Genomic DNA, 17679 nt, shown 5'->3' with positions numbered 1-17679 from the left:
GATAACATTAAAAAAGTTTCATATTCACACAAAATAATATCCACGTAGTTGCTCATTTTCAGTAATTACTTTTTAACCTTAAAAATCTTCACATTTAATCTTAGAAAAAAATCAAGACAGAGCTAAGAAAAATCTATTAAAAGGGGTTCTAGTCATCAAAGACTGTCCAGATTTATAATAGTGATGTTAGTAACAAGACCTTTGGTATTATAGTAATACAATTATTTTTTTGCTGTTTTTACAATAATATAATCTTATTTTCATAGCAACGTTTGTTATCAATTATATTAAGTAATATTGGATAATATTTTTTTTCACAATACTTAAAAATATATAGTTCTAAAATTAACTCGACAACGATTTTTTTCTGTATATATATATATATATACGCATACAAACTTTATTTTGATTATCTCATGTGTGCAATAAACTTCATGATAAAATACTTTTAGTTGTATATTTGTTCAGCCGTGTTGACATCTTAAAAAGCATCGGATACCATGTCATAAATAAATAAATATTATAATAAATAAAATACTGTTATCAAAACATATATTTGAACTGTTATCAAAACATACTATTTTTCCTTATCATCTACTATATATCTATGTATACAACACGATGCTTACTAGACTGTCAGTAACGAAATTTAGTCTTACAATTTGAAAACTTTAATTGTAAAAATACATTTATAACTAATTAAATTAATATCAGTAACAGGTTCGTAAAAATTAATATCAATTTTTTTTGAAAAAATTGTAAAATTTTAATGCAAGTTTATAAATTTTAAAAACCTATTTCTGATACTACAATTTATGTATGGTAAGATTCTTATTTTGTTTTAAAATGCTTATTAAAATAAATTTAGTAGTCACGACATAAGGGATCATACAAAAAAATATTTAATTTAAATTAATTTACTGGACGGCAGATTGTCTGACCATTCGTGATTGGCTCAGTCTCCGTTCGGGGTATTCGGGCGCTCTGCCGTTGGCTTAGGTTAGGCTGGTGCTGGTACTGCACCTACAGCACCCGGATATGACCATATAACCTTGACGTCCTCTGCAAATGAGAATCAACCTGATCATTATCTGAATCTATCTTCTTTGGGCTCTTGCTTAAATATATTTGGCATAACCTGCCTATAGGCTAAAAAAAGAAGGACTCACGTGGAAGCATTTTTAGATATTAATTGATCAGCCTGACCGTATTAAATTTTGTTACTCACTGAACACAATAACTCACAATATCAAATTATATTGATTATAATTGAAAATATTAAAAAGTTATATAATATAACATTTGCCATATTCACTTCAGATTAAAACATTTTTAAGTCATTAAAGCGTTTAAATCAGAATTTAACTTTTAAAGCGGTAAAATATGCCTAAATGATCTTAAAAACAGAAAATATTAAAGAAAAAGTGTTACAGAATAGGAATTGAAAGATTGAAATTCACAAAACTTCTAGAAAGTATTTTTTTTAAATATTGTTTTATGTAAGAAAAAATGTGTTTTTAGACTACTTAATATATTGAAACACCATTAAATTTTTTGGTTTCTATTATTTTTAAATGTAAAATATGAAGGAAAAAATATTTTAATAAATGACTATTGTATAAAAACAGGTTACGCCAATGAATATACTTAAGAATCTATTATTTGGTATTTTATATAAAATATCCATTAAAAATCAATTATGTTTTTTGAAGAACAAGAAAAAATATTAGCATGAAAACTGAATTTTCAATATTTACGGCAACTATTATATTAAAAAAATAGTTTTCCTAGCCTTATACTAATTTCATCATGCAATTACTTAGTAGCTAATAAAGAGTATTTTGAATTTAAGGTTTAATTGTTTATAGAATAGGAGCATGATTATGTAATCGTTCAGCGTCTATTCTAATAGTTTATTTAGCTTGATATAAATTTTATTATTAGTCTAGTGACTAGACTTATGACTCTGTGCAATGCTTGATAATCTCTAGAGTCCCTATAAAATCATCCCTGAAGAATGTACCTGCCAAACAAAAATGTCACTGCTCGCAAACTCTTCTCTGACTCGCGTACTCCATTTCTTCAATGAATCTATTGTTCTATGCAAAAAAAACCATAACTATTTATTGCTATATCTGTCGAAATATCTATAAAATATCTTTATAAATCATAAGTATCAGTATATTTACCAAATTGTTACGTTTATAAAAGAGGCTAAAAATACTAAATTCTATCATTAACCAGCCACTTATTTGGCGTTTATTTTATTGTATTATTCCGCACTGATACGATCTTATGCAATATATCCCCTTAGCCACGTATATACTAAATTCGTATATATTTCCTATACATCCAATATTTATGAATCCGAGTCAAACGTCAGCCGTATGACTTTTGAATGTGATTAAATCACACGTCAAATACGAGAAAGCCGCGAGCAACCGAGTAAATTTTCCGGGCGGCTGTAAAAAAGGTGCATGTTTTATTCATCAGTCTCCACATCATTTTATATCACGCACATCGCATACCGAGATTGCCTAGGGGTGTGGGAACCACTGTACCTGGGGGATATAAAAATCTTCGATACTAACCGCCCATAACCCGGGGAAAAGCGATAACCAAACGGGTATATAGGGGCGAAAAACGCGACCAACGAATCGATTGTTTGCTATACATAAATTTGTTCTAGACCACGTGAACGCGTTGATACTGATTGATCTGATTATTAAAAAATAGTAAAAACAAAGATCATAATTTGCTTATGAAAAAAATAACACCGTTGTCATCGTATCTGATGGAAAATTTTAGCTACGATACTTATTGCGTGTTGCACATGTGTAAAACATAAGGAATCACAAAAAAAAAGTATTTTAATAAAAACAATAACTAAATCATAAGCTGGTTAACAATTTAAAGATAATCTAAAATGCATTAGCTATTTAGGGAGGACTAAAAACCTTAAATAATCGCTATAACGCTTGCATTTATTTTTAAATCCAGCATTTTTGAGAGATTGACTTTGGTACACAATTTTTCCTCTATTTTAAATGACAAACGCAAATGATTTTATATTATCGTCTTTGTGTCATAAATAAGTTTTAATTAATTAAAAATACATTATTTGTCAGCGCTAATACTTTTAGGAAAACTAATTTTTACTAATAAATGTTTTTATAGGCTACAGATATCTTAAAAGCAACCAGATTAAAAAAAAATTAGCAGATAGCTTACATTTTGTATTACATTAGGCTTATTAGAAACTACGATTCTTATCTAATGGGGTTTTCTATCAGTACATTGTGCAGACTGAGAATACGACAGACCTCCTACCTGGACTGTCATACTCATAGTATAGTATAGCGCGTAACTATGGATAGTCTCCAGTATCACTAATCATTTGAAGGGGTAAAATATCGTATAGTTTGAATAACCAATATTTTACGGGTATGCTGTCGTGGTTTTTATTTTATTTTTGTACAGATACTGATTAAAAATAGTAATTTGGAATTAAATGTGTATTTAAATATTTTTTAATCTATTTTAAACTACAAAGAAAAACAGTAATAGCACAAAACTTCTTAATTCATTTGCACATATGGTACAAAAGGACAGTAAATGTGTAGAATCTATATTTTATCTAACGAGTGCGAGCAAGACATCGATTTTAAAACAATCGTTGTCACAAAATATTTACGCCTTTTAAAAGGGACTTACTAGTATCAGCCCAAGTCGATCGTGTGATATTCAGAAACGTACATATTTATGAAATTTTACTGTAGTACCTTTTCTTGTTTTTAGATATTGAGTTTTTTGTAAAATAAATAATAAGAAGAATATGGATCATATATATTTTTTCAAATTACTAGAAGATGATCATAATATTGATTTAGAAGACTACAACAGTATTATTGATTTTAATATTTCTGACGTGTAAGATATAATAAAATATGATACAAACTCAACCAAAAGTTCAGACGAAGAGAACATTGCAAGCATGTAAATATAACATATTTTTCTAGATTCACACGCTTCACATTTTTATTAAATTTGAGTCTATCATCTAGTTTCATCTCATGCAGGTATTAGAGAATTTTTTTTATAAGATCTACCTCCGGCTTATTTATTGCTCCAAATATAAAAATATAAATCTGATACACCACTATATAAAAATACCCAATCCTATTATTGTCTTAGAGCAACAATAAGATAAGGGATTTATAATGTTAATATAGATGATAGATTTGGATACCTTAAATGCATTTTTTCTATGTATAAACCTAAATATAAATGTCAATAAAAGTTAAATAAACATTGTAATTAGCAACAGATTCAGTAAAACAAAATGTAGATAGGTATAGCATGGTTTCAAGCTTCATAATAAATTTACAAATAATATTTCTCCTTGAACAATCAGACAATTAGTAACGATAAAACAATTTGTACAGTGCATTGACGGAAATGTAAAATTATATACTGTTCTGATTGCAATTAAGAGGCCTATTTATTTGATATTCTTATTTTATAATAAAATATTGCTATTTTAATACGAAATTTTGAGAAATTGTAATGGTAGCATACAACACTTGTACAATGCGGGGCAGTAACAAAATAGATAAAAGACAAAAGAGAGTAAACAAAAGAGCGCGGGAAAAAGGCGCAGCGACAAAACAGCGCAACGCATACAAAAAAATCAAAACACGAAGGTAGAAAAATAAATATTATAATAATAATTGGAATAATGATTTTCTTTTTACCAGGTCACCCTACAGGGTACCCCTGCAACTTGCCTCGCTGCAGTTAGTATTGGAATGGTAATGCTCTTATGATGATGTCCGTCTGACCTGAATTAATATTATGAAAAAAAAATATGCAATGAAATACAAAAAAAAAACAATATATATGGGTGTATTAAAATTGCTGTAAGTGATTTACAATATCTGATTGATAAGTAACAGATAACATGTGCCTATATAAACACGGTAAATAAACACAGTTTGCTTTAGGCGTTATTTGCTAATTGAAATGAATTCTGTGAAAGTTTATTTAAGTAGTATTTTTGTCGTGACTATAATTATATCCCATTCTTCTGCGACTAGTGAGTAACTTCTTAATTGGCAATAATAATGTTCATGCCTTAAAACGCAATATTTATTTATTGATTAACCATACTTTTTAGAAAATATTTTTTGTGCATATTCAAAATATAATAATTTTACGTTGAATGATGTGGATGTATCTCTTTGTACTCATTTACAATTTGTCGTGTATTCTTGGGAATTGCATTCAGAATCAGTCAAAAGTAAGAGATCATATATTTATAAAACACAATTATTAATAATAAATAAATGAAAAAAGCATAACGAAATTATATGCATAAAAACTTTTTTTAGGTGATCTTGTCCGATTTAAGGAAATAAAAAATACAAACACTAACTTAAAGACGTTTATTTACTTCCAATTTTTTGTAAGAATATAATGATCTACTTTAAAATAATCACACATATTATAAGTTATGTCTTTCAGGATTTTTCTAAGCCTGACAAATTGTTTACTCAAGAAATAGTTAACTTAACGCTTCAATACAATTTGAATGGGATCTCCATTGATTTAGATAATTATACGGATGATAAATATCAATTTATTAAAGATTTACATACATCGACGAGTGCTAATGGATTGTTTTTAATGCTTAATATGTATCACATCCATTGGGATACTTATTATAAAAATATCGACATTTTGAATCTTAACAGGTAACAAAAAACTTTATTAGGTATGTGTTTCAGTAAAAAAAATTGTTCTAAATCAGATTATTTTTAGAATGATGGACTTTTTATGCATTAAAACTGAAGATGAATATATGATTTTGCAACCGTACCACACTTCTTTTTTTATTAATATTACTAACATACAAAACACCTTAAATAAACTAAATTCAATAGGAATTCCTGTTGAAAAAATGGTGTTTCATATGCATATAACTGGCTTGAAATATAGATTGTTGTATACAGACGTAGGTCATTTAGGTGCTCTTGCTGTTGTTAAAGAATATTACAATGTGAAGTATACAGAAGTAACTATATATACATATTTTATTACATATATTTATTGTTATAATATTATAGCTCAGTTTTTACTTTTAGATATGTAATATGAAATGGAATACGGTTTGGGACGAACATATGGGTGCACCTTATGCATTTAATGGTACTGAGTGGATTTCATACGAAAACAAAAAATCTATTTCTAAAAAGATTAAACTTTTAGTATCGATTAACGTTACCGGAATTTTAATAAATTTACCGAATGACGATTATTCTAATATATGCAATGAAGGAAAATATCCCTTGCTCCGACATATAAACAAAATTATAATCAACGAATCGAATCCTTCGAATTTAACCAATTCTCAATGCAATCTAAAGACAGAATCTAACAGTACTATAACAAACGCAGTGCTACTGGACCCAAACAAAATTTGTATGTTTTCAGGATATGTGAACGATCCAAATGATTGCGAAAAATTTTATTATTGCTCTAGGAACGAGAATGGAACATTTTCAACTCTCCAATTTAAATGTCCCAATGGATTGATTTTTGATAAAAAGCTTCTTGTGTGCAATTACGTATAAATATGTAATAATTTTAAAAAAAATATTTTTGTAATATTTGCAGTTACACCAACACAAATTAATTGAGAGTATTTAAATAAGTTTGTGTTCAGCTAGTCTCCTTGAAGCAGATGACCATATTTTTATACATAAATAAAGATATAAAAAAAAAAAACATATAAATATTATATTTTAAATGAAAGAATATTATGTAGTATATCTGTAAAGGTAAAAAATCGGCATTTCAGTAAGAAGAGGGGGGTCTGATAAACATGTTGGCCTGGGAGCTCGATTTAAGGTATGGGGGGCCATGCAAACACTGATTGATAAGTACCAGATAACTTATGGCTGTATATTATTTAGTTGGTCGGTTAGTTTTAAATGAGATTTGTTCTGCTCTTATTCGCGAAGCAAAATGAATTTTATCTTTTTTTGTGAACTTTTTGTCGTGACTATAATACTTTCTAAGTCTTCGGCAATGAGTGAGTACTTGTAATTTGTAAAACTGTATTTATTTAAATGCAATATGATTATAATATTTCTAACGTCTTTATTTATTACTTTTTCCTATTTTTGTAGAAGACATATTTTGTACATTTGAGTATAATTTTAAAATTGAAGATGTAGATCCATCTCTTTGTACACATTTACAATATGAGATGAAAATGTATAATCCAAGAACTATCGCGGATGTAATGGAACATAACACTGGTAGGTTTCACTAATCTGTAGAATAATGTTATACTACTTTGAAACTAAATTAAAGTGCATACATATATCAAAATATTCTTTGTAAATATCTAATTATGTGTATTAATTATTAGGCAGTAAAAATATAAACTCTTAAAAAAATAGAAAAATTTGTAACATTAAAATCTTTTAAAAAAATGAACGGTTTTTACTTTATTCAATAAGTTTACATAAGGGACCATATATAATATATTGTTACTTTTGTTGACATATGTTTATCAAATAGTCACTTAAGATTTTTAAACATAGATAGAGAAATAATAACAAGAACGCATTAGCTAGTAATATCTTAAAAATATATTTTTTTTTTCAGAAAATTTATTGAAACTTAAGGAAATAAAACTTAAGTACAAACATTTAAAGACGCTCTTCATACTGAACAAATTTGTAAGAATTTAATGATTTTATTTTTAAATTAATAAATCATAGCTATTATTTGTTTTAGTATAAATTCGATTTGTTTAATGAATATATTTCAATAGCGATTAAATACAATATTAATGGTATCACTCTCTATGTGGAAAATTTATGGCTCGACGAAATTATATTTATTGAAACTATGCGGGAAATTACGATGAAAAATGGAATTTTTTTAATGATATATGTATATGATGAACAATTAGCATTAAATCACAAAGATGTAAACTGGAGGTAACTAACTATTACAATATTTTTTGTACATTGATATTTTTAAATATTTTTTTAAGATTAATGGACTATATATGCATTTCCACATGGATAAAACAACCAGATAGCAAAATAACTGGTCCATCATATGATATAAATATTAAAAACAACATCATGAACAAATTAGTTTCAATGAATATACCGAAAGAAAAAATAGTTTTTCATGTTAATATTATGGGCTGGATGTACATATTACAGAGTTCAATTATAGCACACTTAGGTGCTCCTGCATATTTAGCAAACAAATATGTTTTTTACCGTGATGTAATAATAAATACATTTATTCACTGATATTTAAAATAAGTGTATTCATAAATATGTTCTTATTTCTTTTAGATTTGCAATTTAATTTCAAATTCGACTTATGTGTGGAACGAATATATGGGTGCTCCATATATTATCCATAATGACACAGAATGGATTACGTACGAAAACATAAAATCCCTTACAATAAAGATTAAAAACTATATGTCAGAAAATATAACAGGAGTGGAGATCGATTTAGATCATGACGATTTTAAAAATAATTGTAAACAAGGAAAATATCCGCTGCTTCGTCATATTAACAAAATTATGACCAATGAATCAAATATTTCGAGTTCAAATAATGCTCAAATCAATGCTTCAACAAATTCAAACATTACAATAACGAATACAGTGGTTCTGGACTCAAGCAACATTTGTAAATCTACCGGACGATTGTAATATTTTTCACTATTGCACAAAAAACATAGGTGGAGCTTTCGTAACTCACAAATTTAACTGCCCTACTGGATTAGTGTTAGACAAAAAGCTTCTTATGTGCAATTATTTATATATTTATGAAAAAAGGATTAATCTAATTTTATTATGTATTATAATAAACCAAGAAAAATTTTTGAACATTAAAATAAGATATTTGTTTAATATTGTGTTATTTAGAATATTATTTTAAAGTTTCTTTCTCATAACTTTTTCAAAATGCAAAATTCAAAAAAGTATACTAATTAAAAATTAATTTTATAAATATCAATTTTATATATTTTTTATCAAAAAAATGTATTATAGTGTCTGGCAAACGAAATATTGCACTAACTACACTACAAATTTTACTTTCCTTCTTCAAAAACTCAATTATTTTATATATTTTTAAATCTATTTTTACATTAGTTTTTAAATAATAAATGGTTAAAAATAAAAAGGTTCAACATACTATTTTTTTACTTTTAATTATTATTTTTCTTATTATAGCATATAATAACATTTTTATAATATAATTTAAAAAATACATTAAAAACAATTATAATAAAAGCTTGTGTTTACTTATTGCTGCGTTTCATGCAGATTAATATTAATAAATAGTCATTATTTTTTACTATTTCTTTTGAATATGAAAAAATACATGGCTCTAATTATAATTTTTATTATATGTTTACTTTATAAATATATTTTAAAAATAAACTTGAATAAAAATAACTAATACTTGTTACATTTTTTTAATAAATCCTTTGTGCTATATTCTTTTAGGACTTATAATCTGTAACTTACCAGAAACAACAAGTGCAAAATCAACAAAGAATTAAGTCTCAGTATGCAGTTATTGTTTTTTCCCAGCTTAGTTAGCAATATCTATTTAAAATTACCAGCCTTTAAAAAAAATAGGGTTGCGTATTTGTTAAAATATTTAAAAATTACAAATTTAAATAAATTGCTGATTTTATATGTTTGGCTTTAAAAAATCATTATAAAAATATAAAAAATCATTATAAATAGATTCTTAAAAATCAAAAATATGGTTATAAAATATCAAAAAAATGTAGTAATTTCATAAAATCAAGTTTTTACAAGACAAAAACAAAGAATTTTCCATTTTCTTTTTTGTAAAATGTTTATATTAATAATAATAAATAAATAATTTTACTAACATACATTATATATACTATACATGTTACTGATACAAAACATTTTTTTGGTTGTAATTTTTAATAAGCTACAATTTATTAAGGAATATAATAAAACAGTAATTTGTATAATTTAAGGCAAAACCAAAAAGGAAATAAAAATGAAGTTCAAATATTTAAAGACGGTTTTTAGTATCAAAATATAGGTAAGAATTTAATGATTTATTTTTTTAATTATTAAATTATATCTATTATTTTTTTCAGAATTATAATGAATATAATTGGGTGAATGAATTTATTTCAATGGCGATTAGATACGATATTACTAGTTTTATTATTTATGGAAGAACTTCTACGACCGAGGAAATTGCATTTATTAAAACTATGCGGGAAATTACGATGAAAAATATACTTTATTTAATGTTATATATATAAGTTAATGAATTGCCGACAGATAACTTGGTGTAAACTTGAGGTTACTTAATATTACAATATTTTTTGTACATTGTGATTTTGAAGATTAATGGGCTATATATGCTTTTTACCTAATATAGTACAACCAGAAACAGATGCAACTAGTTCAAAATCTGATATAAATAGCACAAACAAAGTTATGAACAAATTAGTTTCAATGGATATTCAGAGGAAAAAAATAGTCTTTCATATTGCTATTATGGGCTGGATGTATATATTAAATAGTTAAAATATAGTACACTTAGGTGCTCCTGCATATTTAGCAAACAAATATGTGTTTTACCGTGATGTAATAATAAATATATTTATTTACTGATATTCATAATTAATGTGTTTATAAATATTATTTTATAACTTTTAGACGTGCAATTTAATTTGGAATTCGACTTGTGTGAAACAAATATATGGGTGCTATATATATCATTTATAATGACACAAAATAGATTATGTACGAAAACATGAAATCCCTTACGATTAAGATTAAAAAATATATTTCACAAAACATTACAGGAGTAATGATCGATTTATTTGATGACGGTTTTGAAAATATTTGTAATCAAGGAAAATATCCGCTGCTTCGTCATATTAACAAAATTATGATCAACTAATTTAAATAATTCTGAATGCAAGCTAAAAACAGAATTTAACAGTACTATAACAAACGCAGTGCTCCTGGACCCAAACAAAGTTTGTGTGTTTTCTGGATATGTGAACAATCCAAATGATTGTAAAAACAATATTATTGTGCTAGGAACAAGAATGAAACATTTTCAACTCTCATATTTAAATGTCTTAATGGATTGATTTTTGCTAAAAAGCTAATAATTTATAAAAATGTATTTTCAAAATATTTGCAGGTTACACAACACAAATTAATTGAGAGTATTTAAATAAGTTTTAAGTCCTTAAAGCAGCTGACCATATTTTCATACATAAATAAAAATATAAAAAACACAACAAATAAATATTATATTTTAAATAAAATAATGTATTGTAGTATATCTGTAAAGTTAAAAAATCGGAATTTCAGTAAGAAGAGGGGGTCTGATAAACATGTTGGCCTGGGAGCCCGATTTAGTATGTGGGGGCCATGCAAACACTGATTAATAAGTAACAGATAACTTATGCCTATATAATATTATAAATACGGTTAGTTTAAAATAAGACCTGTTCTGCTGTTATTCGCGAAACAAAATGAATTTCATTTTTTTTTGCAAACTTTTTGTCGTGACTATAATACTTTCTAAGTCTTCAGCAATGAGTGAGTACTTGTAATTTGTAAAAATGTATTTATTAAAATGCAATATGATTATAGTATTTCTTACGTCTTTATTTATTACTTTTTCTTATTTTTGTAGAGGACATATTTTGTACATATGACCATAGTGTAGAAATTGAAGATTTAGATCTATCTCTTTGTACACATTTACAAATGAGGCTGGTTACGCTTAAACCAAAAACTATCTCGGAATTAAATATCAACAATGGTAGGTTTCACTAATGTGTAGAATAAAGTTATACCTTTCTGAAACTAAATTTATGTACAAAAATCAATATATTTTAAAAACTTGCTTTGTAAATATCTAATTATATGTAATTAATTATTATGCAGTAAAAATATAAACTTTTAAAAAAATAGAAAAATATGTATTATTAAAATCTTAAAAAAAATTAAAGATTCTAAATATTTAATTTTTTGTTAGTTTCAAACGAAAGGTTTTTGCTTTATTCAAGAAGTTTACATAAGGGACCATATATAATATATATTGTTATTTTTGTTGACATATGCTTATCAAATAGTCACTTAAGATTTTTAAACATAGACAAAGAAAAAATAAAAATTTAGCATTTGTTAGTAATATCTTAAAAATTAAATGTTTTTTTTACAGGTGAATTATTGAAACTACAGGAAATAAAACTTAAGAACAAACATTTAAAGACGTTTATCAAACTCCACCATTCTGTAAGAATTCAATGATTTTATTTTTAAATTAATAAATCATAGCTATTATTTGTTTTAGCCTAACTTTTATTTATATAATGAATATATTTCAATAGCGATTAAATACAATATTAATGGTATCACTCTCTATATGTATAAACTAGATATCGACGATATCATGTTTATTAAGAATATGCGGGAAATTACGATGAAGAATGGAATTCTTTTAATGTTATTTGTATATGATCAAGAGTTAGCATTAAATCACAATGATGTAAACTGGAGGTAACTAGCTATTACAATATTTTTTGTACATTATTTTTAAATATTTTTTTAAGATTAATGGACTATATATACATTTCCACTACGATAAAACAATATGAACTAATAACTGGTCCATCATATGATATAAATACCACAAACAACATCATGAACAAATTAGTTTCAATGGATATACCGAAGGAAAAAATAGTTTTTCGTATTCATATTTTGGGCTGGATGTACACATTAAAGAGTTCAAATATATCACACTTAGGTGCTCCTACACTTTATAAAGGAAGTGAGATGTATTACACAGATGTAATAATAAATACATTAATTCACTGATATTTAAAATAAGTGTGTTCATAAATATGTTTTAATTTCTTTTAGTTTTGCAATTTAATTTCAATTTCAACTTATGTGTGGAACGAATATATGGGTGCTCCATATATTATCTATAATGGCACAGAATGGATTACGTACGAAAACATAAAATCACTTACGATAAAGATTAAAAACTATATGTCGAAAAATATAGCAGGAGTGGAGATCGATATAAATCAGGACGATTTTGGAAATATTTGTAATCAAGGAAAATATCCGATGCTTCGTTATATTAACCAAATTATGACTAACGAATCAAATATCATGAGTTTAAGTAATGCTAAAATCAATGCTTCAACAAATTCAAACATTACAATAACGAATGCAGTTGTTCTGGACTCAAGCAACATTTGTAAATCTACCGGATATGTGAACGATCCGAACGATTGCAATATTTTTTACTATTGCACAAAAAACAAGAGTGGAGCTTTCGTAACCCACAAATTTAACTGTCCTAATGGATTAGTGTTAGACAAAAAGCTTCTTATGTGCAATTATTTATATATTTATGGAAAAAAGGATTAATCTAATTTTATTATGTATTATAATATACCAACATAAATCATTTTCTCAACATTAAAATAATATATTTGTTTATTATTGTGCTATTTAGCATATTATTTTACAGTTTCTTTCTCATAACTTTTTCAATATGCAAAATTCAAAAAAATATACTAATTAAAAATAAATTTTATAAATAGCAATTTTAAATATTTTTTATCAAAAAAATGTATTATAGTGTAATCCAAACGAAATATTGCACAAGCTACACTACAAATTTTACTTTCTTTCTTTAAAAAATCAATTATTTTATATATTTTTTTAACTATTTTTTACATTAGCTTTTAAGTAATAAATTCTTACAAGTATAAAATGCTTAAAAATAAAAATGTTTTAATACTTTTTTTAACTTATTATTATTTTTTTTTTATTATAGCATATAATAGCATTTTTATAATAAAATTTTAAAAATACATTAAAAACAGTTATATTAAAAGCTTGTCTTTTACTTATTGCTGCATTTCTTGCAGATTATTATTAATAAATAGTCTTTTTTTTTTACTATTTCTTCTGAACATGAAAAAGTACATGGCTCTAATTTTCTTATTATATGTTTACTTTACAAATTTATTTTAAAAATAAACTTGAATAAAAATAACTAATACTTGTTGTATTTTTTTTAATAAATCCTTTGTACTATATTCTTTTAGGACTTATAATCTGTAACTTACTAAAAGCCTGTAAAAATCTTACAATTTTAAAAAATCTATCTACGTTTATGGATATATTTGTTTTTGTATTATTTTGTTGTTTTTTTCATTTTTCACTTCTCTTAATATTTATTTAAAATTTTTAAAGATTTTTAAATTTATTTACGATTGGTTTAAATCGTAGGTTAAATTAGCCGTATCATCAGCGTAGAAAGATAAACGTATATATTTTTAATTTTTTTGGTACAAGGTAAAGTGAAACGGCTCGAGCAAACTTTCCTGAGTAATCTTAGTAAAGTTTGCTCAGATATTAAAAAGCCCTAATTTTTTTTATAATAAAATAAGCGCATATATGCTGTAGCAAACTATTAAGATAATGTGTCTTGGAGTGATTTTCGTGTAAACCAAACTGTTCAATAATATTTTTATTCCTAAAAACATATTTTAAACGCATAAAGAATGATTAATAAAGTACGATAATAAACTCATGAGACGATAACTATTAAAAATTGTAAGATTCTTTACAAGCTTTTGAATGCGGTTTTTAATCCCATTTTAAATTTATCATATTTTTCTAATTTTGTAAATTTAATTCCTATCTACTTAGGATGCTTCTATTTTTCATATCGATCTATTTACTTTTTTTTAATTTTTCTTGTGGTAACATTTAGCTTACTATTGTAAAGTATTAGCCACTACAAAGCTTTTACTTTTCTATTACGACCTAATCAACAATTTATACTTAATAAATCGAAAAAGTTTTATTAAAAAAAATTAAATTCATTGGATCAGTTAAAAAATTTCAACAAGGAACTCGCATTCAGCTAATATTATCAAATACTAAATGAATTTGTGAAATAGACTTTGCTGCAAATATTATTGGATTTCTTAATGAATTGATTTTCAATCTACAAGGAAAAACATTGTTCATATATGAAAATTACTTAATTTTTTTTAAACTCACTATAATTTTGCTTCCTTGCCCGTTGAGTCTTAAATATTTACTATCCGGCTTTTCACAAAATAATTTTGCTTAACATTTAAGTATTAGTAGAAATTTCTTAAACTATGGTACTGACTGTTAAAAGTATGTTTAATTATTCCATTGATTTTTTCAAGTACGTAACATGGGCCCTTCGCTTTTCACGTTATTTATTAATGACAAATACAGCGGTTACAAATTCATTTGCTTCTGTATGCATATGATTTATTATTCTTTAGACACATTTGATTATGCAAACTAATTTTTTTTTCAGAGTGATTTAAATTCTCTATTTAGATGTGATACCGTCATTAACGAACAATATAAACAAATCCTTGCGGTAATCCAGTAGATGTATTATATCGCTTAGAAAATGAATTTTCATGCTTGGTGAACTGATATATATATCGACCATGAGTAATTTAAAAATAACTTAAAGATGATAATGATCTACTAAATAAATATAAAATAAATTTAATGGAGTTATTTCATCAGAACTTTGTAAATTAATCATTGTAAGTAAAATACATCTTCATGTTTGTCGAGGTCCATTTGCATTTTATAATAATATTACTGCACTTTCGAACTTTTTAAAAACGTATTAAATATTAAGGAAATGTAGTTAACTTTGACCTCGGCCAAAACGGTCACGATTATCGCCGTAATTACTCTCGCGGGAATTAGCAGCTTCCCAGAAACAATTTGCTACGGAAGACAGAAACACAGAGAAAGCGGCAGATCATCCCGCATCCAGCAACTTGTTAAACACCGTTGAAATTTCTGCCTAACTTACCTGGGAATGGCATCGTTGAGCCAAATAATCTTTCCCCTCGATTTTACCCGGTGGCAATCCATCAAAAGTTGTCTCTCGGAAAGCTCAAAATTCGTTGCGATACGGTCAACTTTTGTGTTACGTAATTAAGCTTAGTTGTATTACATGTCCACATTGATAAGTAAGCGTTTTTTTCATACAACGTTAGTTTTAATACGATTATTTAACAAACGAACCATTGTATAGAATACATGTTACTGGTTTATAACTGCAGAGATTTTAACCACCTCTACAATTTATTATAATTTAATGTCAGTAGGATTATTTCAAGCAAACAAAAAGAGAGAGCAAATTTCGAAAAAAAGCTACATATAGTGTTTTTTTTTAGAAAAATTTAAAAAAGATTTTGTGCTTAAATAAAACGTCCGTCCACTGAAAAAACTACTCTGCTTGAAAAGAATGCGCGTTAGACACGCTTTACGCTGCGCATAATACTTTTGTTATTCTACCCTTAGGTTACCAATCGCCGGAGTGGCCATCTTAACTGTTTTTATTTTAAGGCGTAAACACATTTTGTGGGTGTGTCTAAGAAGCAATGCAATTAGCCCACAAACATTAGCACCTGAGATTCCCCAAAACTGTTTTAAACCAGCATTATAAAATATGTGACATTCAATCGCAAAAGCAGAGACAGAAGACACCGTGAATTCACAGTGGCAGAAACGAACAGAGACGAGCCAGGACACTACATGGATAGAGGCACATCAGTGGATCGTCCGACATTATCACAATAGATTCTAACTGCGAAATCTCAGCCAACAATAATACAACTCGACACGCCAGTGAAGACTCTTTGTCTTGCAAGACCTGCCATTTCGACTCCTTTGCCCACAAATAGTATCTTAATTTCATTACATATTTTTTTAATTTCTTTCGGTCTTTAAACCTAAAATAACTAATTTTATTTTACAATTAATGTCATTTACTACAATATAGTAAAAAAATAAAAATACAAATCAAACAATTATAGTTACGATTTAAGGGGAAAAAATAAAATAAAATAATAAATTAAGTGCTTATTTAAGTACATTCAGCTAATAATTCAGAAGCATAGATTTTAGGTTATTTCGTGATTATATATAAATTAAAGGTTGTTTTTATCGTAATTTTCAATACACGAAATTAGTAGGTTAGTGTAGTAACAGTTATAATATTATTTACAATGAAATGAAAATCTATAACATAATTGTTCTAAACCGCTTCCGCTTCCGGACGCGCGCGCTTTAAAATGAAACATTATATGCTCAATTTTCTACTTTTTAGATCGTATCGATTTGAACGGTTTATAATAATACTTGTAAACAAAGGAAATATATTTAATTATATTAAACAAAAATTAAAATATAGTTGGCACGATGATTTTCGAGCCTCCACTAATGTATTCTTTTGTTGTCGACCAATGAAAAATAAGTATTCAAATATAAAACAAGATGGCTGACATCAACGTGACAACAGTTATTATTTATAACAAAATTTTGCTACGCGACAATAATTTTCGTTAATTTGACATGTACGTGGTTCGATTTGACTAAATATAAATATTCGGATTGCAAAGTAACTAGGTATGTTATAACTATGAAAATAAAATATATACATAATGTGTGTAAGGAATATAAGAATACATTGATTAAACTAGATAAACAATCTTTGTAATGAAATCTTCAA

The 17679-nt window shown here is 26.2% G+C and overlaps 2 protein-coding genes across 4 annotated transcripts; both read left to right on the top strand.

The window, feature by feature from the left end:
• Positions 1–5016: 5016 nt before the first annotated feature.
• LOC148233725 (chitinase-3-like protein 2) lies at positions 5017–9121 on the top strand. 2 transcript variants are annotated; one of them, XM_088188741.1, is made up of 11 exons: positions 5017–5095; positions 5177–5299; positions 5391–5464; positions 5524–5753; positions 5821–6073; positions 6144–7093; positions 7191–7322; positions 7675–7748; positions 7807–8012; positions 8069–8312; positions 8385–9121. In XM_088188741.1, the coding sequence occupies exons 6-11, from the start codon at positions 7027–7029 to the stop codon at positions 8751–8753; spliced, it is 1092 nt and encodes a 363-aa protein (XP_088044867.1). In that variant the 5' UTR covers positions 5017–5095; positions 5177–5299; positions 5391–5464; positions 5524–5753; positions 5821–6073; positions 6144–7026; the 3' UTR covers positions 8754–9121. The 2 variants fall into 2 exon arrangements, 1 of the variants encoding a protein (XP_088044867.1); XR_015810236.1 differs by lacking the exons at positions 7807–8012; positions 8069–8312.
• Positions 9122–9994: 873 nt separating this feature from the next.
• Positions 9995–13128, top strand: LOC148233724 (uncharacterized). 2 transcript variants are annotated; one of them, XR_015810225.1, is made up of 7 exons: positions 9995–10134; positions 10193–10403; positions 10483–10691; positions 10764–11663; positions 11761–11889; positions 12292–12365; positions 12424–13128. XR_015810225.1 is itself a non-coding variant. In XM_088188715.1 (7 exons), exons 4-7 carry the CDS (start codon positions 11597–11599, stop codon positions 12725–12727), a joined length of 315 nt encoding a protein of 104 aa, XP_088044841.1. In that variant the 5' UTR covers positions 9995–10134; positions 10193–10403; positions 10483–10691; positions 10764–11596; the 3' UTR covers positions 12728–13128. The 2 variants fall into 2 exon arrangements, 1 of the variants encoding a protein (XP_088044841.1); XM_088188715.1 differs by having other exon boundaries at positions 12683–13128.
• The last annotated feature ends 4551 nt before the right edge of the window (positions 13129–17679 follow it).

The sequence above is a fragment of the Plectrocnemia conspersa genome, unplaced genomic scaffold (assembly GCF_051122295.1).
Source record: "Plectrocnemia conspersa isolate PC_06_02 unplaced genomic scaffold, ASM5112229v1 ptg000007l, whole genome shotgun sequence".
NCBI lineage: Eukaryota > Metazoa > Arthropoda > Insecta > Trichoptera > Polycentropodidae > Plectrocnemia > Plectrocnemia conspersa.
Note: the sequence above shows the minus strand (reverse complement) of the source record. Positions and strands in the feature narration are given on the sequence as shown.